The 27,172-nt window shown below is 39.9% G+C and overlaps 1 protein-coding gene across 1 annotated transcript in view; it reads left to right on the forward strand.

The window, feature by feature from the left end:
* Positions 1-27,172, forward strand: part of LOC309849178 (phosphatidylinositol 3,4,5-trisphosphate 3-phosphatase TPTE2-like) — a 122,017-nt gene that overhangs the window by 28,547 nt on the left and 66,298 nt on the right. Inside the window, exons 7-14 of the mRNA XM_082701505.1 lie at positions 3,478-3,531; positions 7,687-7,740; positions 10,604-10,657; positions 17,461-17,514; positions 18,384-18,437; positions 21,530-21,583; positions 22,561-22,617; positions 24,949-25,017. Of these exons, the coding sequence (XP_082557631.1) occupies positions 3,478-3,531; positions 7,687-7,740; positions 10,604-10,657; positions 17,461-17,514; positions 18,384-18,437; positions 21,530-21,583; positions 22,561-22,617; positions 24,949-25,017 (450 nt within the window). The remainder of the gene's footprint in view (positions 1-3,477; positions 3,532-7,686; positions 7,741-10,603; positions 10,658-17,460; positions 17,515-18,383; positions 18,438-21,529; positions 21,584-22,560; positions 22,618-24,948; positions 25,018-27,172) is intronic.

The following is a 27,172-nucleotide window of genomic DNA, read 5'->3' on the forward strand; positions in this document are numbered from 1 at the left end:
GTCCATAATACTTATTACAAACATGTAAATCTTCATTTCTAGGGCAAACGAGATATTAGATTTCAAATAATTGATTTGCATATGAACTTTCTAAGTGTCAGTGAGTTTATAAGTTCAACTAAGAAAGTAAGTCTGGAAGTTATGTGATGTCTTACCGAGTCTGTTTTTAATCCTTTAGCCCTGTTCAGAGTGAATGGACAGCCCCATCTACCAAAGGACTCTGCGAAGTGATGTGAGCTATGATGAATACATACATAAATAAGTATCTCTACACACACAAATACACACAAACAAACACACACACACACACACACACACACACACTGAGATTTGGGATGTTTGCTCTCAGGATCACACATAGGAATACAGAGATCCTGTGATACTCTTTGTAACGTCATTCTCTTGGTAAGGCACTATATGTAATATTCTTTGTCTTTTGAAGGTAGGTGGAAAAAGGATGCACAGGTTCTAGAGAGAGTCATTTTGATTCCTGGGTTTGTTCATATTTGTCCACCCTTGAATATTGTGGATGAGAGTCTACTAGAGTCGCAAGGGAGGAGGAAAATTTATTTGGAGGAAGGAAAAGTCAGCAGAAAGGATGCAGCTAATGGATCCTGGATCTGTACCTCACCCTCCAGAATTCTGCCCCCATGTAAGACTGGTGCTCTAAACCACCACCAAACTGGAAGGAACTTCTGCCTGGGGTCTTTAGCCACTGACCCTGCCTGAGGGGTAGGAAAGGCAACCAGGAAGCATGAAGAGTAAGCAGGCAATGAAGGGAATTGAGGGTCATGAAACGAGGTGTGGTCAAAGAGATCTGTACCTCTCAACTGCAGCTGAATTTGAAATAAATTCTACCAGAAAAGGCTGTTACACCTGGGATTAGGGTGACAGTATAGAACTACTTACAGATTGATACATTGTTTATCTCTAGGCCTAACATAGTCCTTAGCCTCTTAAATAAAGCCTCATTTCTAATAAAAAGTGAACTACCAGGTTAAATTAGATGATATATGCATGAATTTTTAGAGATTGCCCAGTTCATACGTAGATAGCACTTGCAGCTATTTAAATGGGGGGGAAAAAGTCAGTAGGGCATGACATGTGGTGTCTGACTATGTGCCTCTTTATTGCTTTAGCACTTCCATGACTGAATTGAAACTGGACATGGATGAGGAAATCACCAGCAAATTGTGAGCTATAAGTGAATAAAGATAAATATATATTTATATGGACATATATGCACATATGTACTTATATACTTGTATCAACACAGACTCACAAAGACACATACACAAGCAATAGGATTTCATCAAAATCCTAGAGGACAGAAGAGGCAGCAAGCTCTTTGACCTTGGCCACAGCAACTTCTTGCTAGACACATTCCCAAAGGCCAGGGAAACAAAGGCAAAAATAAACTGTTGGGGCTTCACCAAGATAAAAGGCTTTTGTACAACAAAGGATACCATCAACAAAGCTAAAGGGCAACCTACAGAATGGGAGAAGATACTTGCAAATAACTTATCAGATAAAGGGCTAGTATCCAAAATCTATGAAGAACTTACCAAACTTATCACCCCAAAACCCAAAACATGATGTCAAGAAATGAGCAGAAGCCATGAACAGACATTTCTCCAGAGTAGACATATGGATGGCCAATAGACACATGGAAAATATGCTGCACATCACTCAATCTCAGAGAAATGCAAATCAAAACCACAAGGAGAGACCATTTCATACCAGTGTCAAGGGCTACAATTTAACAACTCAGGGAACAACAGATGTTGGTGAGGTGTTAGGGAAATGGGAGCCCTCGAATGCTGTTGGTGGAATAATGCAAACCGGTCAGCCCCTCTGGAAAAGAGTAGGGAGGATCCTCAGAAAGTTAAAAAGCATAGAGCTACCCTATAACCCAGCAATTGCACTAGTAGATATTCATTCAAAGAATACAAACATAGTGATTTGAAGGGATACAGGCACCCTAATGTTCCTAGCAGCAATGTGTCCACAATAGCCAAACTATGGAAAGATCTGAGACGTTTATGAACAGATGAGTGAGTAAAGAGTTGTGGTGTATATAAACTCAACCATCAAAAGGAGTGAAATCCTGCCATTTGCAATGACTTAATGGAACTTAAGGGATATTTTACGCAGTGAAATAAGTCAGTCAGAGGCCAAATGCCATCTGATTTCACTCATGTTGAATTGAAGAAACAAAACAGATGAGCATGGGGGAAGGGAAGGAAAAGAGGAAAACAGTGAGACAAACCATAGGCGACTCTCAACTATAGGGAACAAACTGGGTTGCTGAAGGGGGAGGTGCATTGGGGATGGGGTAACTGGGTGTTGGGCATTAAGATAGGCACTCAAAGTAATGAGGACTTGGTGTTGTATGCAACTGATGAATCACTGAATTCTTCCGCTGAAACTTAAAATACAGTATATGTTAATTAAATTGAATGTAAATAAAAAAAGAAACAGATGAAGTTTCCTAATATATTCTTTTTTTCCTCATTTCATCTTGTTTCTTTTCAGTGTTCCAAGATTCATTGTTTATGCACCACACCCAGTGTTCCTTGCATTACCTGCCCTCCTAATACCCACCACCTGGCTCAACTAACCCCCCACCCCTCTCCTCTCCAAAACTCTCAATTTTTTACTCCGAGTCCACAGTCTCTCAAGGTTATTCTTAAGAACATCTGCAACAATACCGTGTCTTTGACTCTTTCTTATCTTTTTAATGTAGCACCTATAGGCAACTGTTTATCCTTTTTAGCTCCAGTTGCATTAAAGAACAGGTCCTAGAAGGATCCCTCTTCCCCCTGGGGACTACCAAGCAAAACCTTTCATAGATTTCCAGAATGCCTGTGTATGAGACTAGTTGATTGGGTGAAGAAGGGACAAAATGCTATTAAAGATAGGAGGACGTAGCTGTAGGCAGGGGGCAGAGGATCCCTCAGCAGAAAGAAAGGAGCTAATGAATCCTGGATCCTTCACCCTCCAGAGCTTTGCCACCATGTGAAGCCACTGTCCCAACGCCACAGTCACGTGGAGGGAGCCCCTGATCCAGACCTGCCAGTTTCTTGACACCGTTTGAGGGCAGGGAAGGCAAGCTTGAGAGGTGAAAGGCGGTGAAGGAGGGACTGGAGAAGCAGGAAATAAGATGGGAAAGAAGGAGGTATACCTGCAAATTGAGAGTGAATTTGAGATCAGTTCCACCAAAATAGGCTGTTCCACACTGTTCAGGCCCAGGTGTTAAGATCTGTACTAGATCCTGGAGTCATCTGTGTTTCTGCTAGGTCCATAATACTTATTACAAACATGTAAATCTTCATTTCTAGGGCAAACGAGATATTAGATTTCAAATAATTGATTTGCATATGAACTTTCTAAGTGCCAGTGAGTTTATAAGTTCAACTAAGAAAGTAAGTCTGGAAGTCATGTGATGTCTTACTGAGTCTGTTTTTAATCCTTTAGCCCTGTCCAGAGTGAATGGACAGCCCCATCTACCGAAGGACTCTGCGAAGTGATGTGAGTTATGATGAATACATACATAAATAAGTATCTCTACACACACAAACACGCACACACTGAGATTTGGGATGTTTGCTCTCAGGATCACACATGGGAATACAGAGATCCTGTGATACTCTTTGTAATGTCTTCTCTTGGTAAGGCACTATATGTAATATTCTTTGTCTTTTGAAGGTAGGTGGAAAAAGTTTGAACAGGCTCTAGAGAGAGTCTTTTTGATTCCTGGGTTTGTTCATATTTGTCCACCTTTGACGATTGTGGATGAGAGTCTACTAGAGTCGCAAGGGAGGAGGAAAATTTACTTGGAGGAAGGAGGAGTCAGCAGAAAGGATGCAGCTAATGGATCCTGGATTTGTCCCTCACCCTCCAGAGCTCTGGCCCCATGTGAGGCTGGTGCTCTAACCCTGTCACCAAACTGGAAGGAACCTCTGCTTCCGGTCTTCAGCCACTGACCCTGCCTGAGGGGTAGGAAAGGCAACCTGGAAGCATGAAGAGTAAGCAGGCGATGAAGGGAATTGAGGGTCATGAAATGAGTTGTGGTCAAAGATATCTGTACCTCTCAACTGCAGCTGAATTTGAAATAAATTCTACCAGAAAAGGCTGTTACACACTGGGATTAGGGTGACAGTATAGAACTTCTTACAGATTGATACATTGTTTATCTGTAGGCCTAACATAGTCCTTAGCCTCTTAAATAAAGCCTCATTTCTAATAAAAAGTGACCTACCAGGTTAAATTAGATGATATTTGCATGAATTTTTAAAGATTGACCAGTTCATACGTAGAGAGCAGTTGCAGCTATTTAAATGGGGGGAAAAAGTCAGTAGAGCTTGACATGTGGTGTCTGACTATGTGCCTCTTTATTGCTTTAGCACTTCCATGACTGAATTGAAACTGGACATGGATGAAGATATCACCAGCAAATTGTGAGCTATAAGTGAATAAAGATAAATATATATTTATATGGACATATATGCACATATGTACTTATATACTTGTATCAACACAGACTCACAAAGACACATACACAAACAATAGGAATTCATCAAAATCCTAGAGGACAAGAGAGGCAGCAAGCTCTTTGACCTTGGCCACAGCAACTTCTTGCTAGACACATTCCCAAAGGCCAGGGAAACAAAGGCAAAAATAAACTGTTGGGGCTTCACCAAGATAAAAGGCTTTTGTACAACAAAGGATACCATCAACAAAGCTAAAGGGCAACCTACAGAATGGGAGAAGATACTTGCAAATACCTTATCAGATAAAGGGCTAGTATCCAAAACCTATGAAGAACTTAAACTTAACATCCCCAAACCCAAAACATGTTGTCAAGAAATGGGCAGAAGGTGTGAACAGACATTTCTACAGAGAAGACATACGGATGGCCAATAGACACATGGAAAAAATGCTGCACATCACTCAACCTCAGAGAAATGCAAATCAAAACCACAAGGAGAGACCATTTCATACCAGTGGCAAGGGCTACAATTTAACAACTCAGGGAACAACAGATGTTGGTGAGGTGTTAGGGAAAGGGGAACCCTCGAATGCTGTTGGTGGAATAATGCAAACCGGTCAGCCCCTCTGGAAAAGAGTAGGGAGGATCTTCAGAAAGTTAAAAAGCATAGAGCTACCCTATAACCCAGCAATTGCACTAGTAGATATTCATTCAAAGAATACAAACATAGTGATTTGAAGGGATACAGGCACCCTAATGTTCCCAGCAGTGATGTGTCCACAATAGCCAAACTATGAAAGACGCGAGACGTCTATGAACAGATGAATGAGTAAAGAAGATGTGGGGTATGTATACTCAACCATCAAAAGGAATGAAATCCTGCCATTTGCAATGACTTAATGGAACTTAAGGGATATTTTACCCAGTGAAATAAGTCATTCAGAGAAGGACAAATGCCATCCGATTTCACTCACGTCAAATTGAAGAAACAAAACAGATGAGCATGGGGGAAGGGAAGGGAAAGAGGAAAACAGTGAGACCAACCATAGGCGACTCTCAACTATAGGGAACAAACTGGGTTGCTGAAGGGGGAGGTGTGTTGCGGATAGGGTAACTGGTTGATGGGCATTAAGAAAGGCACTCAAAGTAATGAGGACTTGGTGTTGTATGCAACTGATGAATCACTGAATTCTTCCGCTGAAACTTAAAATACAGTATATGTTAATTAAATTGAATGTAAATAAAAAAGAAATAGATGAAGTTTCCTAATATATTCTTTTTTTCCCCATTTCATCTTGTTTCTTTTCAGTGTTCCAAGATTCATTGTTTATGCACCACACCCAGTGTTCCTTGTATTACGTGCCCTCCTAATACCCACCACCTTGCTCACCTAACCCCCTGCCCCTCTTCTATCCAAAACCCTCAGTTTGTTTCTCCGAATCCACAGACTCTCATGGTTATTCTTAAGAACTCTGCAACAATACCGTGTCTTGGACTCTTTCTTATCTTTCCAATGTAGCACCTATAGGCAACTGTTTATCCTTTTTAGCTCTAGTTGCATTAAAGAAGAACAGGTCCTAGGAGCATCCCTCTTCCCCCTGGGGACTACCAAGCAAAACCTTTCATAGATTTCCAGAATGCCTGTGTATGAGACTTATTTGATTGGGTGAAGAAGGGAAAGAATGCTATTAAAGACAGGAGGAGGTAGCAGTAGGCAGGGGGCAGAATAGCCCTCAGCAGAAAGAAAGAAGCTAATGAAACCTGGATCCTTCACCCTCCAGAGCTTTGCCACCATGTGAAGCCACTGTCCCAAAGCCACAGTCACGTGGAGGGAGCCCCTGTTCCAGACCTGCCAGTTTCTTGACACCATCTGAGAGCAGGGTAGGCAAGCTTGAGAGGTGAAAGGTGGTGAAGGAGGGACTGGAGAAGCAGGAAATTAGATGGGAAAGAAGGAGGTATACCTGCAAATTGAGGGTGAATTTGAGATCAGTTCCACCATAATAGGCTGTTCCACACTGGCCACGCTCAGTAGTTAAGATCTGTACTTGATCTTGGAGTCATCTGTGTTTCTGCTAGGTCCATAATACTTATTACAAACATGTAAATCTTCATTTCTAGGGCAAACGAGATATTAGATTTCAAATAATTGATTTGCATATGAACTTTCTAAGTGTCAGTGAGTTTATAAGTTCAACTAAGAAAGTAAGTCTGGAAGTCATGTGATGTCTTACCGAGTCTGTTTTTAATCCTTTAGCCCTGTCCAGAGTGAACGGACAGCCCCATCTACCGAAGGACTCTGCGAAGTGATGTGAGCTATGATGAATACATACATAAATAAGTATCTCTATACACACAAACACGCATACACACACACACACACTGAGATTTGGGATGTTTGCTCTCAGGATCACTCATAGGAATACAGAGATCCTGTGATACTCTTTGTAATGTCTTCTCTTGGTAAGGCACTCTATGTAATATTCTTGTGTCTTTTGAAGGTAGGGGGAAAAAGTTTGAACAGGCTCTAGAGAGATTCTTTTTGATTCCTGGGTTTGTTCATATTTGTCCACCCTTGACGATTGTTGACGAGAGTCTACTAGAGTGGGCAAGGGAGGAGGAAAATTTACTTGGAGGAAGGAGGAGTCAGCAGAAAGGATGCAGCTAATGGATCCTGGATTTGTCCCTCACCCTCCAGAGCTCTGCCCCCATGTGAGGCTGGTGCTCTAAACCTGTCACCAAACTGGAAGGAACCTCTGCTTCCGGTCTTCAGCCACTGACCCTGCCTGAGGGGTAGGAAAGGCAACCAGGAAGCATGAAGAGTAAGCAGGCGATGAAGGGAATTGAGGGTCATGAAATGAGTTGTGGTCAAAGATATCTGTACCTTTCAACTGCAGCTGAATTTGAAATAAATTCTACCAGAAAAGGCTGTTACACACTGGGATTAGGGTGACAGTATAGAACTTCTTACAGATTGATACATTGTTTATCTGTAGGACTAACATAGTCCTTAGCCTCTTAAATAAAGCCCCATTTCTAATAAAAAGTGATCTACCAGGTTAAAGTAGATGATATATGCATGAATTTTTAAAGATTGACCAGTTCATACGTAGAGAGCAGCTGCAGCTATTTAAATGTGGGAAAAAGTCAGTCTAGCATAACATGTGGTGTCTAACTGTGCCTCTTTAATTCTTTAGCACCTCTGTGACTGAATTGAAACTGGACATGGATGAGGAAATCACCAGCAAATTGTGAGCTATAAATGAATAAAGATAAATATATATTTATATGGACATATATGCACATATGTACTTATGTACTTGTAGCAACACAGACTCACAAAGACACATACACAAGCAATAGGAATTCATCAAAATCCTAGAGGACAAGAGAGGCAGCAACCTCTTTGACCTTGGCCACAGCAACTTTTTGCTAGACACATCCCCAAAAACCAGGAAACAAAGGCAAAAATGAACCTTTGGGGCTTCACCAAGATAAAAAGCTTTTGCACAACAATGAAACCATCACAAACCTACAGGGCAAGCTACAGAAATGGAGAAGTTACTTGCAAATACCTTATCAGATAAAGGGCTAGCATCCAAAATCTATGAAGAACTTACCAACCTAACACCCCAAAACCCAAAACATGATGTCAAGAAATGGCAGAACTCATGACCAGACATTTCTACAGAGAAGACATACGGATGGCCAATAGACATATGGAAAAAATGCTTCACATCACTCAGCCTCAGATAAATGCAAATCAAAACCACAAGGGGAGACCATTTCATACCAGTGGCAAGGGCTACAATTTAACAACTCAGGGAACAACAGATGTTGGTGAGGTGTTAGGGAAAGGGGAACCCTCGAATGCTGTTGGTGGAATAATGCAAACCGGTCAGCCCCTCTGGAAAAGAGTAGGGAGGATCTTCAGAAAGTTAAAAAGCATAGAGCTACCCTATAACCCAGCAATTGCACTAGTAGATATTCATTCAAAGAATACAAACATAGTGATTTGAAGGGATACAGGCACCCTAATGTTCCCAGCAGTGATGTGTCCACAATAGCCAAACTATGAAAGACGCGAGACATCTATGAACAGATGAATGAGTAAAGAAGATGTGGGGTATGTATACTCAACCATCAAAAGGAATGAAATCCTGCCATTTGCAATGACGTGGATGGAACTTCCGGGATATTTTACCCAGTGAAATAAGTCAGTCAGAGAAGGACAAATACCATCCGGTTTCACTCATGTGGAATTGAAGAAACAAAACAGATGAGCATGGGGGAAGGGAAGGAAAAGAGGAAGACAGTGAGACAAACCATAGGAGACTCTCAACTAGGGGAACAAACTGGGTTGCTGAAGGGGGAGGTTTCTGGGGGATAGGGCAACTGGGTGATGGGCATTAAGAAAGGCACTCAAGGTAATGAGGACTGGGTGTTGTATGCAACTGATGAATCACTGAATTCTTCCTCTGAAACTAAAAATACAGTATATGTTAAATAAATAGAATGTAAATAAAAAAAGAAATAGATGAAGTTTCTTAATATATTCTTTTTTTCCCCATTTCATCTTGTTTCTTTTCAGTGTTCCAAGATTCATTGTTTATGCACCACACCCAGTGTTCCTTACAATACATGCCCTCCTAATACCCACCTCCTGGCTCACCTAGCCCCCGACCCTGCTCACCTCTAAAACCATCAGTTTGTTTCTCAAAGTCTACAGACTCTCATGGTTATTCTTAAAAATATCTGCAACAGGTTTACACACTTCACAGCACTCACCCAAGCACATACCCTCCCCAATGTCCATAATCCCACCCCCTTCTCCCAAAACCCCTCCCCCCAGCAACCCTCAGTTTGTTTTGTGAGATTAAGAGTCACTTATGGTTTGTCTCCCATAGCCCTGGGGATGAAAATATATGTTTATATATATGTTTATAAAAAATAAAAAGTTAATAATTAAAAAAAAAGAAATAGGAATTAGCTTAAGATATTAACTCTTGGTGGGTCTAGCACAAATGACTCCATTTTGGGCCTGCTATTTTTTTTTTTTTAAACAAAACCTTTATTTGTGTGTTCTCAAAGCACGTAGTAAACAGTATACAATAATGAATTTTCTCCAGGACAGATTGTTTCTTTTTACAGATAAAAGGCCTTTGAAAATCAAGAATTGAAAACCAAACTTGAAACAGCCACAGTGACTTGTACAACTTTTTTAGACAAATAATTAAGCCTCATCATTGTTACCTTAATCTGTGACAGTAAATAAACACAAAATCCCACTGGTTGACAAAAAAAAAAAAAAAAAAAAAAAAAAAAAAGAATATCTGCAACAATACCGTGTCTTTGGCTCTTTTTGAATCTTTCAATGAAGCACCAATAGGCAACTGTTTATGCTTTTTGGCTCCAGTTGCGTTAAAGTAGAACAGGTCCTAGGAGGATCCTTCTTCTGCCTGGTGACTACTAATCAAAACATTTCAGAGATTTCCAGAATGCCTGTGTATGAGACTTACTTGATTGGGTGAAGAAGGGACAGAATGCTATTAAAGACAGGAGGAGGTAGCAGTAGGCAGGGGGCAGAGGAGCCCTCACAGAAAGAAAGGAGCTAATGAATCCTGGATCCTTCACCCTCCAGAGCTTTGCCACCATGTGAAGCCACTGTCCCAAAGCCACAGTCACGTGGAGGGAGCCCCTGTTCCAGACCTGCCAGTTTCTTGACATCGTCTGAGAGCAGGGAAGGCAAGCTTGAGGATTGAAAGGCGGTGGAGGAGGGACTGGAGAAGCAGGATATTAGATGGGAAAGAAGGAGGTATACCTGCAAATTGAGGGTGAATTTGAGATCAGTTCCACCATAATAGGCTGTTCCACACTGGCCAGGCTCAGTAGTTAAGATCTGTACTTGATCCTGGAGTCATCTGTGTTTTTGCTAGGTCCATAATACTTATTACAAACATGTAAATCTTCATTTCTAGGGCAAATAAAATATTAGGCTTCAAATAAATGATTTGCACATGATCTTTCTAAGTGTCAGTGAGTTTATAAGTTCAACTAAGAAAGTAAGACTGTAAGTAATATGATGTATTACCATGTCTGTTTTTAATCCTTTAGCCCTCGCGAAGGTGAACGGACAGCCCCATCTACCGAAGAACTCTGCGAAGTGATGTGAGTTATGATGAATACATACATAAATAAGTATCTCTACACACACAAATACATACAAACACACACACACTCACACACACACACTGAGATTTGGGATGTTTGCTCTCAGGATCACACATAGGAATTCAGAGATCCTGTGATACTCTCTGTAACATCTTCTCTTGGTAGGGCACTCTGTAATATTTTTTTGTTTTTTGAAGGTAGGTGAAAAAAGGAATAACAGGCTCTAGAGAGAAATTTTATGATTCCTGGGTTTGTTCATATTTGTCCACCCTTGACGATTGTGGATGAGAGGCTACTAGAGTGGGCAAGGGAGGAGGAAAATTTCTTGGGAGGAAGGAGTCAACAGAAAGGATGCAGCTAATGGATCCTGGATCGGTCCCTCACCCTCCAGAGCTCTGCCCCCATGTGAGGCTGGTGCTCTAAACCTGTCACCAAACTGGAAGGAACCTCTGCCTCCGGTCTTTAGCCACTGACCCTGCCTGAGGGGTAGGAAAGGCAACCAGGAAGCATGAAGAGTAAGCAGGCGATGAAGGGATTGAGGGTCATGAAACGAGTTGGGGTCAAAGAGATCTGTACCTTTCAACTGCAGCTGATTTGAAATAAATTCTACCAGAAAAGGCTGTTACACACTGGGATTAGGGTGACAGTATAGAACTTCTTACAGATTGATACATTGTTTATCTGTAGGCCTAACATAGTCCTTAGCCTCTTAAATAAAGCCTCATTTCTAATAAAAAGTGAACTACCAGGTTAAATTAGATGATATATGCATGAATTTTTAGAGATTGACCAGTTCAGATGTAGAGAGCAGTTGCAGCTATTTAAATGGGGGGAAAAAGTCAGTCTAGCCTGACATGTGGTGTCTGACTATGTGCCTCTTTATTGCTTTAGCACTTCCATGACTGAATTGAAACTGGACATGGATGAAGATATCACCAGCAAATTGTGAGCTATAAGTGAATAAAGATAAATATATATTTATATGGACATATATGCACATATGTACTTATATACTTGTATCAACACAGACTCACAAAGACACATACACAAGCAATAGGAATTCATCAAAATCCTAGAGGAGAAGAGAGGCAGCAACCTTTTTGACCTTGGCCACAGCAACTTCTTGCTAGACACATCCCCAAAAGCCAGGGAAACATAGGAAAAAATCAACTGTTGGGGCTTCACCAAGATAAAAGTCTTTTGTACAACAGAGGAAACCATCAACAAAGCTAAATGGCAACCTACAGAAAGGGAGAAGATACTTGCAAATACCTTATCAGATAAAGGGCTAGTATCCAAAACCTATGAAGAACTTAAACTTAACATCCCCAAACCCAAAACATGTTGTCAAGAAATGGGCAGAAGGTGTGAACAGACATTTCTACAGAGAAGACATACGGATGGCCAATAGACACATGGAAAAAATGCTGCACATCACTCAACCTCAGAGAAATGCAAATCAAAACCACAAGGAGAGACCATTTCATACCAGTGGCAAGGGCTACAATTTAACAACTCAGGGAACAACAGATGTTGGTGAGGTGTTAGGGAAAGGGGAACCCTCGAATGCTGTTGGTGGAATAATGCAAACCGGTCAGCCCCTCTGGAAAAGAGTAGGGAGGATCTTCAGAAAGTTAAAAAGCATAGAGCTACCCTATAACCCAGCAATTGCACTAGTAGATATTCATTCAAAGAATACAAACATAGTGATTTGAAGGGATACAGGCACCCTAATGTTCCCAGCAGTGATGTGTCCACAATAGCCAAACTATGAAAGACGCGAGACGTCTATGAACAGATGAATGAGTAAAGAAGATGTGGGGTATGTATACTCAACCATCAAAAGGAATGAAATCCTGCCATTTGCAATGACGTGGATGGAACTTCCGGGATATTTTACCCAGTGAAATAAGTCAGTCAGAGAAGGACAAATACCATCCGGTTTCACTCATGTGGAATTGAAGAAACAAAACAGATGAGCATGGGGGAAGGGAAGGAAAAGAGGAAGACAGTGAGACAAACCATAGGAGACTTTCAACTAGGGGAACAAACTGGGTTGCTGAAGGGGGAGGTTGGTGGGGGATGGGGTAACTGGTTGATGGGCATTAAGAAAGGCACTCAAGGTAATGAGGACTGGGTGTTGTATGCAACTGATGAATCACTGAATTCTTCCTCTGAAACTAAAAATACAGTATATGATAAATAAATAAAATGTAAATAAAAAAAGAAATAGATGAAGTTTCTTAATATATTCTTTTTTTCCCCATTTCATCTTGTTTCTTTTCAGTGTTCCAAGATTTGTTGTTTATGCACCACACCCAGTGTTCCTTGCAATACATTCCCTCCTAATACCCACCACCTGGCTCACCTAGCCCCCGACCCTGCTCCCCTCTAAAAGCCTCAGTTTGTTTCTCAGAGTGTACAGTCTCTCAGGGTTATTCTTTTTTTTTTTTAATTTTTTATTTTTTATAAACATATATTTTTATCCCCCGGGTACAGGTCTGTGAATCACCAGGTTTACACACTTCACAGCACTCACCAAAGCACATACCCTCCCGAATGTCCATAATCCCACCCCCTTCTCCCAAAACCCCTCCCCCCAGCAACCCTCAGTTTGTTTTGTGAGATTAAGAGTCACTTTTGGTTTGTCTCCCTCCCAATCCCATCTTGTTTCATTGATTCTTATCCTACCCACTTAAGCCCCCATGTTGCATCACCACTTCCTCATATCAGGGAGATCATATGATAGTTGTCTTTCTCTGCTTGACTTATTTCGCTAAGCATGATACACTCTAGTTCCATCCAATTTGTTGCAAATGGCAAGATTTCATTTCTTTTGATGGCTGCCTAGTATTCCATTGTTTATATATACCACATCTTCTTGATCCATTCATCTGTTGATGGACATCTAGGTTCTTTCCATAGTTTGGCTATTGTGGACATTGCTGCTATAATCATTCGGGTGCACGTGCCCCTTTGGATCACTACGTTTGTATCTTTAGGGTAAATACCCAGTAGTGCAATTGCTGGGTCATAGGGCAGTTCTATTTTCAACATTTTGAGGAACCTCCATGCTGTTTTCCAGAGTGGCTGCACCAGCTTGCATTCCCACCAACAGTGTAGGAGGGTTCCCCTTTCTCCGCATCCTCTCCAGCATCTGTCATTTCCTGACTTGTTGATTTTAGCCATTCTGACTGGTGTGAGGTGATATCGCATTGTGGCTTTGATTTGTATATCCCTGATGCCGAGTGATATGGAGCACTTTGTCATGTGTCTGTTGGCCCTCTGGATGTCTTCTTTGCAGAAATGTCTGTTCATGTCCTCTGCCCATTTCTTGATTGGATTATTTGTTCTTTGGGTGTTGAGTTTGCTAAGTTCTTTATAGATTTTGGACACTGGTCCTTTATCTTATATATCATTTGCAAATATCTTGTCCCATTCTGTCAGTTGTCTTTTGATTTTGTTAACTGTTTCCTTTGCTGTGCAAAAGCTTTTGATCTTGATGAAATCCCAATAGTTCACTTTTGCCCTTACTTCCCTTGCCTTTGGCAATGTTCCTAGGAAGATGTTGCTGCGGCTGAGGTCAAAGAGGTTGTTGCCTATGTTCTCCTCAAGGATTTTGATGGATTTCTTTCACACATTGAAGTCCTTCATCCATTTTGAGTCTATTTTCGTGTGTGGTGTAAGGAAATGGTCCAATTTCATTTTTCTGCATGTGGCTGTCCAATTTTCCCAGCACCATTTATTGAAGAGGCTGTCTTTTTTCCATTGGACATTCTTTCCTGCTTTGTCGAAGATGAGTTGACCATAGATTTGAGGGTCTATTTCTGGGCTCTCTATTCTATTCCATTGATCTATGTGTCTGTTTTTGTGCCAGTACCATGCTGTCTTGATGATGACAGCTTTGTAATAGAGCTTGAAGTCCGGAATTGTGATGCCACCAACGTTGGCTTTCTTTTTCAATATCCCTCTGGCTATTCGAGGTCTTTTCTGGGTCCATATAAATTTTAGCATTATTTGTTCCATTTCTTTGAAAAAGATGGATGGTACTTTGATAGGAATTTCATTAAATGTGTAGATTGCTTTAGGTAGCATAGAAATTTTCACAATATTTATTCTTCCAATCCAGGAGCATGGAACATTTTTCCATTTCTCTGTGTCTTCCCCAATTTCTTTCATGAGTACTTTATAGTTTTCTGAGTTTAGATTCTGTGCCTCTTTGGTTAGGTTTATTTCTAGGTATCTTATGGTTTTGGGTGCAATTGTAAATTGGATTGACTCCTTAATTTCTCTTTCTTCTGTCTTGTTGTTGGTGTAGAGAAATGCAACTGATTTCTGTGCATTGATTTTATATCCTGACACTTTACTGAATTCCTGTACAAGTTCTAGCAGTTTTGGAGTGGAGTCTTTTGGGTTTTCCACATATAGTTTCATATCAACTGCGAAGAGTGATAATTTGACTTCTTCTTTCCCGATTTGGATGCCTTTAATTTCCTTTTGTTGTCTGATGGCTGAGGCTAGGACCTCTAGTACTATGTTGAGTAGCAGTGGTGATAATGGACATCCCTGCCGTGTTCCTGACCTTAGCAGAAAAGCTTTCAGTTTTTCTCCATTGAGAATGATATTTGCAGTGTGTTTTTCATAGATGGCTTTGATGATATTGAGGTATGTGCCCTCTATCCCTACACCTTGAAGAGTTTTGATCAGGATGGGTTGCTGTACTTTGCCAAATGCTTTTTCAGCATCTATTGAGAGTGTCTTATGGTTCTTCTTCTTTCTTTTATTGATGTGTTGTATCACATTGACTGATTTGCGGATGTTGAACCAAACTTGCAGCCCTGGAACAAATCCCACTTGGTCGTGGTGAATAATCCTTTTAATGTACTTTTGAATCTTATTGGATAGTATTTTGGTGAGAATTTTTGCATCTGTGTTCATCAAGGATATTGGTCTATAACTCTCTTTTTTGATGGGATCCTTGTCTGGTTTTGGGTTCAAGGTGATGCTGGCCTCATAAAATGAGTTTGGAAGTTTTCCTTCCATTTCTATTTTTTGGAACAGTTTCAGGAGAATAGGAATTAGTTCTTCTTTAAATGTTTGGTAGAATTCCCCCACGAAGCCATCTGGCCCTGGACATCACAGATATATTCAGAACATTTTATCCCAAAGCAACAGAATACACATTCTTCTCTAGTGCACATGGGACATTCTGCAGAATAGATCACATCCTCGGTCCTAAATCAGGACTCAACCGGTACCAAAACATTGGGATCATTCCCTGCATATTTTCAGACCACAATGCTCTAAAGCTAGAACTCAACCACAAAAGGAAGTTTGGAAAGAACCCAAATACATGGTGACTAAACAGCATCCTTCTAAAGAATGAATGGGTCAACCGGGAAATTAAAGAAGAATTTTTAAAAATCATGGAAACAAATGATAATGAAAATACAACAGTTCAAAATCTGTGTGACACAAAAAAGGCAAACCTGAGAGGAAAATATATAGTGGTACAAGCCTTTCTCAAGAAACAAGAAAAGTCTCAGGTACACAACCTAACCCTACACCTAAAGGAGCTGGAGAAAGAACAAGAAAGAAACCCTAAGCCCAGCAGGAGAAGAGAAATCATAAAGATCAGAGCAGAAATCAATGAAATAGAAACCAAAAAAACAATAGAAAAAATCAACGAAAGTAGGAGCTGGTTCTTTGAAAGAATTAATAAAATTGATAAACCCCTGGCCCGACTTATCAAAAAGAAAAGAGAAAGGACCCAAATAAATAACATCATGAATGAAAGAGGAGAGATCACAACTAACACCAAAGAAATACAAACTATTAAAAGAACATACTATGAGCAACTCTACGCCAATAAATTTGACAATCTGGAAGAAATGGATGCATTCCTAGAAACATATAAACTACCACAACTGAACAAGGAAGAAATAGAAAGCCTGAACAGACCCATAACCAGTAAGGAGATTGAAACAGTCATTAAAAATCTCATGGTTATTCTTAAGAACATCTGCAACAATACAGTGTGTTTGACTTTTTTTGAATCTTTTCAATGTAGCACCAAGAGGCAACTCTTTATTCTTTTTGGCTCCAGTTGCATTAAAGAAGAACAGGTCCTAGGAGGATCCTTCTTCCCCCTGGTGACTACCAATCAAAACCATTCAGAGATTTCCAGAATGCCTGTGTATGAGACTTACTTGATTGGGTGAAGAAGGGACAGAATACTATTAAAGACAGGAGGAGGTAGCAGTAGGCAGGGGGCAGAATAGCCCTCACAGAAAGAAAGGAGCTAATGAAACCTGGATCCTTCACCCTCCAGAGCTTTGCCACCATGTGAAGCCACTGTCCCAAAGCCACAGTCACGTGGAGGGAGCCCCTGTTCCGGACCTGCCAGTTTCTTAACACTGTTTGAGGGCAGGGAAGGCAAGCTTGAGAGGTGAAAGGTGGTGAAGGAGGGACTGGAGAAGCAGGAAATTAGATGGGAAAGAAGGAGGTATACCTGCAAATTGAGGGTGAATTTGAGATCAGTTCCACCATAATAGGCTGTTCCACACTGGCCAGACTCAGTAGTTAAGATCTGTACTTGATCCTGGAGTCATCTGTGTTTTTGCTAGGTCCATAATACTTATTACAAACACATAAGTCTTCATTTCTAGGGCAAACGAGATATTAGATTTCAAATAATTGATTTTCACGTGAACTTTCTAAGTGTCAGTGAGTTTATAAGTTCAACTAAGTAAGTCTGGAAGTCATGTGATGTCTTACCCAGTCTGTTTTTAATCCTTTAGCCCTGGCCAGAGTGAACAGACAGCCCCATCTACCGAAGGACTCTGCGAAGTGATGTGAGCTATGATGAATACATACATAAATAAGTATCTCTACACACACAAATATACACACACACACTGAGATTTGGGATGTTTGGTGTCAGGCTCACACATAGGAATACAGAGATCCTGTGATACTCTTTGTAACGTCTTCTCATGGAAAGGCACTATATGTAATATTCTTTGTCTTTTGAAGGTAGGTGGAAAAAGGATGAACAGGCTCTAGAGAGCGTATTTTGATTCCTGGGTTTGTTCATATTTGTCCACCCCTAACGATTGTGGATAAGAGTCTACTAGAGTAGGAAAGGGAGGAGGAAAATTTACTTGGAGGAATGAGGAGTCAGCAGAAAGGATGCAGCTAATGGATCCTGGATTTGTCCCTCACCCTCCAGAGCTTGGCCCCCCATGTGAGGCTGGTGCTCTAAACCTACCACCAAACTGGAAGGAACCTCTGCCTCCGGTCTTTAGCCACTGACCCTGCCTGAGGGGTAAGAAAGGCAACCAGGAAGCATGAAGAGTAAGCAGGCAATGAAAGGAATTTAGGGTCATGAAACGAGTTGGGGTCAAAGAGATCTGTACCTCTCAACTGCAGCTGAATTTGAAATAAATTCTACCAGAAAAGGCTGTTACACACTGGGATTAGGGTGACAGTATAGAACTTCTTACATTGTTTATCTGTAGGACTAACATAGTCCTTAGCCTCTAAAATATAGCTTCATTTCTAATAAAAAGTGACCTACCAGGTTAAATTAGATGATATATGCATGAATTTTTAAAGATTGACCAGTTCATACTTAGAGAGCAGTTGCAGCTATTTAAATGTGGGAAAAAGTCAGTCTAGCCTGACATGTGGTGTCTGACTATGTGCCTCTTTAATCCTTTAGCACTTCCGTGACTGAATTGAAACAGGACATGGATGAGGAAATCACCAGCAAATTGTGAGCTATAAGTGAATAAAGATAAATATATATTTATATGGACATATATGCACATATGTACTTATATACTTGTATCAACACAGACTCACAAAGTCACATATACAAGCAATAGGAATTTATCAAAATCCTAGAGGAGAAGAGAGGCAGCAACCTCTTTGACTTTGGCCACAGCAACTTCTTGCTAGACACATCCCAAAGGCAGGGGAACAAAGGCAAAAAAGAACTGTTGGGGCTTCACCAAGATAAAAGTCTTTTGTACAACAAAGGAAACCATCAAAAAAGCTAAAGGGCAACCTACAGAATGGGAGAAGATACTTGCAAATACCTTATCATATAAAGGTCTAGTTCCCAAAATCTATGAAGAACTTACCAAACTTATCACCCCCAAACCTAAAACATGATGTCAAGAAATGGGCAGAAGCCATGAACAGACATTTCTCCAGAGAAGACATACGGATGGCCAATAGACACATGGAAAAAATGCTGAACATCACTCAGCCTCAGAGAAATGCAAATCAAAACCACAAGGACAGACCATTTCATACCAGTGTCAAGGGCTACAATTTAACAACTCAGGGAACAACAGATGTTGGTGAGGTGGTAGAGTAGGGGAACCCTCAAATGTTGTTGGTGGAATAATGCAGACCGATCAGCCCCTCTAGAAAAGAGTAGGGAGGTTCCTCAGAAAGTTAAAAAGCATAGAGCTACCCTATAACCCAGCAATTGCACTAGTAGATATTCATTCAAAGAGTACAAACATAGTGATATGAAGGGATACATGCACCCTTATGTTCCTAGCAGCAATGTGTCCACAATAGCCAAACTATGGAAAGACCCGAGACGTCTATGAACAGATGAGTGAGTAAAGAAGATGTAGCGTATATATACTCAACCATCAAAAAGAATGAAATTCTGTCATTTGCCATGACGTGGATGGAACTTAATGGATATTTTACCCAGTGAAATAAGTCAGTCAGAGAAGGACAAATACCATCTGATTTCACTCATGTGGAATTGAAGAAACAAAACAGATGAGCATGGGGGAAGGGAAGGAAAAGAGGAAAACAGTGAGACAAACCATAGGCGACTCTCAACTATAGGGAACAAACTGGTTAGCTAAATGGGAGGTCGGTGGGGGATGGGGTAACTGGGTGATGGGCATTAAGAAAGGCACTCAATGGCAAGATTTCATTTCTTTTGATGGCTGCATAGTATTCCATTGTGTATATATACCACATCTTCTTGATCCATTCATCTGTTGATGGACATCTAGGTTCTTTCCATAGTTTGGCTATTGTGGACATTGCTGCTATAAACATTCGGGTGCACGTGCCCCTTTGGATCACTACGTTTGTATCTTTAGGGTAAATACCCAGTAGTGCAATTGCTGGGTCATAGGGCAGTTCTATTTTCAACATTTTGAGGAACCTCCATGCTGTTTTCCAGAGTGGCTGCACCAGCTTGCATTCCCACCAACAGTGTAGGAGGGTTCCCCTTTCTCCACATCCTCGCCAGCATCTGTCATTTCCTGACTTGTTGATTTTAGGCATTCTGACTGGTGTGAGGTGATATCGCATTGTGGCTTTGATTTGTATTTCCCTGATGCTGAGTGATATGTATCATGCTTAGCGAAATAAGTCAAGCAGAGAAAGACAACTATCATATGATCTCCCTGATATGAGGAAGTGGTGATGCAACATGGGGGCTTAAGTGGGTATGAGAAGAATAAATGAAACAAGATGGGATTGGGAGGGAGACAAACCATAAGTGACTCTTAATCTCACAAAACAAACTGAGGGTTGGTGGGGGGTGGGGGTTTGGGAGAAGGGGGTGGGATTATGGACATTGGGGAGGGTATGTGCTTTGGTGAGTGCTGTGAAGTATGTAAACCTGGTGATTCACAGACCTGTACCCCTGGGAATAAAAATATATGTTTATAAAAAATAAAAAAAAAGAAAAAAAAAGAAAGGCACTCAAAGTCATGAGGACTGGGTGTTGTATGCAACTGATGAATCACTGAATTCTTCCGCTGAAACTAAAAATACAGTATATGTTAATTAAATTGAATGTAAATAAAAAAAAGAAATAGATGAAGTTTCCTAATATATTCTTTTTTTTCCCCATTTCATCTTGTTTCTTTTCAGTGTTCCAAGATTCATTGTTTATGCACCACACCCAGTGTTGCTTGCATTACGTGCTCACCTAATACCCAGCACCAGTCTCACCTAGCCCCCCATCCCGCTCCCCTCCAAAACCATCAGTTTGTTTCTCAGAGTCTACAGTCTCTCATGGTTATTCTTAAGAACATCTGCAGAAATACAGTGTCTTTGACTCTTTCTGAATCTTTTCAATGTAGCACCAATGAATACTACATTCAACGTAGTATCCTTTTTGGCTCTAGTTGCGTTAAAGAAGAACAGGTCCTAGGAGGATCCTTCTTCTGCCTGGTGACTACCAAGCAAAACCTTTCAGAGATTTCCAGAATGCCTGTGTATGTGACTTAGTTGATTGGGTGAAGAAGGGACAGATTGCTATTAAAGACAGGAGGAGGTAGCAGTAGGCAGGGGGCAGAGGAGCCCTCGCAGAAAGAAAGGAGCTAATGAAACCTGGATCCTTCACCCTCCAGAGCTTTGCCCCCATGTGAAGCCACTGTCCCAAAGCCACAGTCACGTGGAGGGAGCCCCTGTTCCTGACCTGCCAGTTTCTTGACACCATCTGAGGGCAGGGAAAGCAAGCTAGGGAGGTGAAAGGAGGGCCTGGAGAAGCAGGAAATTAGATGGGAAATAATGTATACCTGCAAATTGAGGGTGAATTTGAGATCAGTTCCACCATAATAGGCTGTTCCACACTGGCTAGACTCAGTAGCTAAGATCTGTACTTGATCCTTGTGTCATCTGTATTTTATGGACCTAGCAGGTCCATAATACTTATTACAAACATGTAAATCTTCATTTCTAGGCCAACGAGATATTAGGTTTCAAATAATTGATTTTCACGTGAACTTTCTAAGTGTCAGTAGTTTATAAGTTCAACTAAGAAAGTATGTCTAGAAGTCATGTGATGTCTTACCGTGTCTGTTTTTAATTCTTTAGTCCTGGCCAGAGTGAATGGACAGCCCCGTCTACCGAAGGACTCTCTGAAGTGATGTGAGCTATTTTGAATACATACATAAATATGTATCTCTACACACAGAAATACACACACACGCATCTGCACACGCACACAGACACACACAAACACACTGAGATTTGGGATGTTTGGTCTCAGGCTCACACATAGGAATACAGAGATCCTGTGATACTCTTTGTAACATCTTCTTATGGTAAGCCACTATACATAATATTCCTTTTATTTTGAAGGGATCTGTAAAAAAGGATGAACAGGTCATACAATCATTTACTTTCTTCTAGGCTTCACCCTTAATACTAACAGCGAAACTGATAGGAAACTAAAATTGACTGTTTCTCTTGCTGTACTGGAGTGGGTTAGGGAAGAAAAATTTCTTTTTGGGAAGGAGGGTAATATTAAAGTATAAGCAGTAAATGGTTTGAGTTGGCAGAATGAAGAGAATTCTTTAGCAGAAAAGATTTGAACTAATAGACCAGATCTGTTTGTGTTTGCCAGCATGTGCAACTGGTTCCCCAAGGCTGGACCTATCATTACATTGGATAGAATCATTGACTAAGACCTGTGGTGTCTAAGATACCATCTGAAGGTTAGGAAAGACATTCATAGTTCCTAAAGAGCACAGATGGACTAGAAGGCCTTCAGGTATTTAGGTTCATCAATAGAAATGTATATCTACACTGAGGTAAATGAATAAGTCCCACCATGAGAGGATGTTGTACACTAGGTCAGATCCAGTAGTATAGAACTATATTTAAACTTTTAGCCATTAGTTGTTTTTTTTTTTTTTTTTTTGACAAGGATGATGTATTCATTATGAACATATAAAGTCTCATTTCTGGGGGAAATGACATATCAAGTTTCATATAACTGATTGATGTGTAAATTTGTAAAGAGTCAATTATTTTGCAAGTTAGAGAGTAATGTTAAAATTTGAACCAAAATATTTAATTTAGAAAATCATGTAGTCTGACTGTGTCCCTTTTTCATCCATTAGTACTACTACCATGAGTGAATTTACATCGGGAGCTTCTGATGGAATCTCCAAGGAAATGTGAGATATGAACAAAACTATCCACATGTAAATACAAGTATGGGGCAGGGGAGAAAGATTGAGATTTGGGAGATTGATTTGCAGGAGGATCCATGAACTTTAGAGTCTTGGACACCATTTGTAACTTTCTATCCAGTTTGAGTGGAATTTAATAAAAGAGGAACAGGCCATAAGAGGGATGCATCTTATTCCTTGTCTTTTTCTCCCCCTCAGTTAGTGGCCACCAAAACTCCTAGGAAACTATCCTAATGCTCCATGTGTAAGGCTCTACTATAATGGAACAAGAGAGCAGAAAAAGCTATTTTGGAGCAGGGAGAAGGTTCAGGAGTAAAGAAATGTACACAAATTTGATTCATTAAGGTTTTTCCCACAGGACTAGGATTCTAATTATAAGCATAGAAAGCCTTATTTGTAGGGAGATATTAAATGCCAAGTTTCAAATGACCAGTTAGGTTAACTTTTAGGTCAACTAGACTGCAAATTGTAGCATAGTATAGATAATTTTCATCTATAAACAAGCCTAGAGAGGCATGAAAAGTCTTAAAATATGCATTTTTAATTCTTTAGCAATGACCATATTCAGGTGAAAAAGCTAATTTGTGTTGCCCCTTTGATGAAAGGTGAGATATAAACATATGGAGATAGAGGAAAGGAGATACTGAGATTTGTGGAATTAAGGAAAGTATTCATGGCAATGAGTTTCTTTGGTACTTTATCTAAAGTCTTTGCAACTTTCAGTATGTAACTTTCTTTCTCTTTTGCATCTTTTCTGGGGGAAAAAGAACAGATCATAAAAGGAAATAGTCTGTTACCTTTAGTAGCATCCAAAGCACTTAGGAAAGTACCAGATTGCCCAAGTATGAGATTCAATGTACTCCCTAAGTATGTGGGCCAAGAGAAGACAGAATTGAATTTGGAGCAAGGAGGACTTAGTGGTGGATAGGGAGCATAGGACCCCTCAGCAGAAAAAAAAAATAGAGCTAGCAGACGCTGGATGTATCTCTGACCTCCCAGAGTGCTGTCAACATGTGAGTCTGGTGCCCTAAACTTACCATCACACTGAAGGCAGGTTGGCAGTTACCTGACCCTTTCTGAGGTGCAGGAAAGGCTTCTGGGATGGGTTAATAGGTGGTTTAGGGACTTGAGAAGGCAGAAAATTACAAGGGCAAGCAAGGTGAGTATCTACAAACTCAGCTGAATTTGAAGCCAATTTAATCACAAAATGGTATTGGTAATTAAAAAATAAAAGAAGTGTACATAAACCTGATTTATTAATTTTTTCCACAGAACTAAGGTTTTCATTACAAACAACGTTCATTTCCAAGGAAAAATTATATAATACTAGGCTTCAGTGAGCTGATGAAGATGTAATTTTTGGGGGTCAACTACATTATAAATTGTAGAATAATTGTAACTAATTTGTGTTTAAAAATCACGGTAGAAAGACATGGAGTCTTCCTATGTGTATTTTTAATCCCATAGCTCTGATTTTAGTGTGTTGAAAAAAGTAGCCACCAATGAAAGGTGAAATATAAATATGTAAAGGGAGAGGAAGGGGGATACTAAAGTTTTTGAGATCTAATTAGTTATGAAGTCCTTGTCTCCAAAAGTTATTTAAATCCTATCCAGGGAAAAGATATCCATGATATTTGAAGAGTAGAAGGTGGTAGAGGGACTGAGGTTCTAAATAACTAATTGACATATTTTTAAGAGTTCAGTCAGTTTATATATTGTAGAGCAAATGTATCTAATTTCAACCTAAAAAAAAGTAAGTCTCTGAAGTCACTTGGTTCCATGTACAGTTTTAATTCTTCATACTGACCTGAATAAAGTGACACCAGAAGTATTTGACTACACTTTAATATATTTCAACTTTCAATGATGGTGCATGAAAGACTACTGATGTCATTTATTTGGGTCAGTGCTATATATACAATGATCTCTCTACATAGAGAGAGAGCCGAAGAAAGAGGGACACAAAGGAAGACAGGCAGAAGACTGAGATAGGAGATAGACTGAGGGTGTGGGGGCGGGGAGGAAAAATAGAGAAGGGAGAAGGGTGGGAGGAGGGAGAATAGAAGGAGGGAGGTGGGGGAGAGAACGCTAGAGAGATTCACAAAATTTGATCTTGGAAATACCCATGAGAATACAGAGTTTTCTGGACAACAAGTCTAAAGTTTTTTCTAAATATTTAGGTCATCCAGTGAGCTAAGTCATGTTTACCATATCCTTTAGATTCAAGGAATTGTTTTTGTTTAAATAAATTATCACATTGCTGTTACATGTAGCAAATCTCTAATGACATGTTTTTGCATTTGTTGGCGGTTATAGTATAATGGAACGACTCTCCAGTTTCCATGATGAAGATACTGAAGACAGTGTCTTTCTCAATTCAAATGAGTAAGTCAGTTTGAAGTTTTGAGGAAGGGAGCCATCAGTGGATCTCTTATTTTTGTAAAGGTAGATCTTGTACAGAGGCAAAGAGAAAATCTGAAAAGGTATCAAAATGTTTGAGAGGGGATGTATACAATAATGACTCAAATTGAATTTGCAGATGAGTACCATGCTTGGAAAAAATATTTCTAAAGTTTCACAAATAAGTGTTCTTCTAGTTTAAAAATGTGAAAATATTTTTAATAGATAATAATTTTAGAGTAAAGTTTTCTTAACAGAGGGTTTCAGAATGCTACTTATTCCTTAGTTGTGTTCCTTCCTCATTTTTCTTCTGGATATATTTTGGTACCCAGAATATATTTTGTGGATTTTTTCTATGAGCAAGTGGGACCCAACAAAAGTTGGGTAGTTTTAATCAATTTTCCCTCTGGTCTCCTATAGCTATTATTCTGTAAGTTGTTATATTGTTAATATTGTCCAGAATTTGGAGTAAATTTTTAAATTTTTAAATGCTTTTTCTTTTTTAGATTTTATTTTTAAGTAATACCACCCTGATTGTGCCCCATCAGTCTCATCTTGCCTGTTTTTAAATTTTTTCCCTTATTGTTGAGTTTTGAGAGATCTTGATATATGCTGAATACAAGTTTTTTTTTAAATTTTTTCAATTTATTTATTTTCAGAAAAACAGTATTCATTATTTTTTTCACCACACCCAGTGCTCCATGCAATCCATGCCCTCTATAATACCCACCACCTGGTACCCCAACCTCCCAACCCCTGCAACTTCAAACCCCTCAGATTGTTTTTCAGAGTCCATAGTCTCTCATGATTCACCTCCCCTTCCAATTTACCCCAACTCCCTTCTCCTCTCTAACACCCCTTGTCCTCCATGATATTCGTTATGCTCCACAAATAAGTGAAACCATATGATAATTGACTCTCTCTGCTTGACTTATTTCACTCAGCATAATCTCTTCCAGTCCTGTCCGTGTTGCTACAAAAGTTGGGTATTCATCCTTTCTGATGGAGGCATAATACTCCATAGTGTATATGGACCACATCTTCCTATACAAGTTTTTTTTATCAGATGAATCTTTTACAAGTATTTTCTCTCAATCTGTAGTTTGTCTTTTCATTTTTTTAATAGTGTCTTTTGCACAGTAGAAATTTTAATTTTTTTTTAAGAATAATAAAAATAAAGAATTTTATTTCACCTTCATTTATTTATTTATTTATTTTATTTTTAAAAAGATTTTATTTATTTATTTGGCAGAGAAAGACAAGTGAGAGAGAGGGAACACAAGCAGGGGAAAATGGAAGAGGGAGAAGCAGGCTTCCTTTGAGCAGGGAGCCCAATGTGGAGCTCGATCCCAGGACCCTGGGATCATGACCTGAGCCAAAGACAGACAATGACTGAGCCACCCAAGTGTCCCTCACCTTCACTTATTTACATTTGAATTTCTGTTTATTATTTTCTGTCTCTCTAAAGAACTTTTAACATTTCTTGCAAGACAGGCCTACTGGCAACAAATTTCCTCAATTTATGTTTACCTGAAAAAGTTTTTATTTCTCCTTCACTCTTTTTTTTTTTAATATAATTTTTTATTTTTTATAAACATATATTTTTATCCCCAGGGGTACAGGTCTGTGAATCACCAGGTTTACATACTTCACAGCACTCACCAAAGCACATACCCTCCCCAATGTCCATAATCCCACCCCCTTTTCCCAAACCCCCTCCCCCCAGCAACCCTCAGTTTGTTTTGAGATTAAGAGTCACTTATGGTTTGTCTCCCTTTCAATCCCATCTTGTTTCATTGATTCTTCTCGTACCCACTTAAGCCCCCATGTTGCATCACCACTTCCTCATATCAGGGAGATCATATGATAGTTGTCTTTCTCTGCTTGACTTATTTCGCTAAGCATGATACGCTCTAGTTCCATCCATGTTGTCGCAAATGGCAAGATTTCATTTCTTTTGATGGCTGCATAGTATTCCATTGTGTATATATACCACATCTTCTTGATCCATTCATCTGTTGATGGACATCTAGGTTCTTTCCATAGTTTGGCTATTGTGGACATTGCTGCTATAAACATTCGGGTGCACGTGCCCCTTTGGATCACTACGTTTGTATCTTTAGGGTAAATAGGAAATCTA

Source organism: Mustela nivalis, assembly GCF_964662115.1.
Source record: "Mustela nivalis genome assembly, chromosome: 15".
NCBI lineage: Eukaryota > Metazoa > Chordata > Mammalia > Carnivora > Mustelidae > Mustela > Mustela nivalis.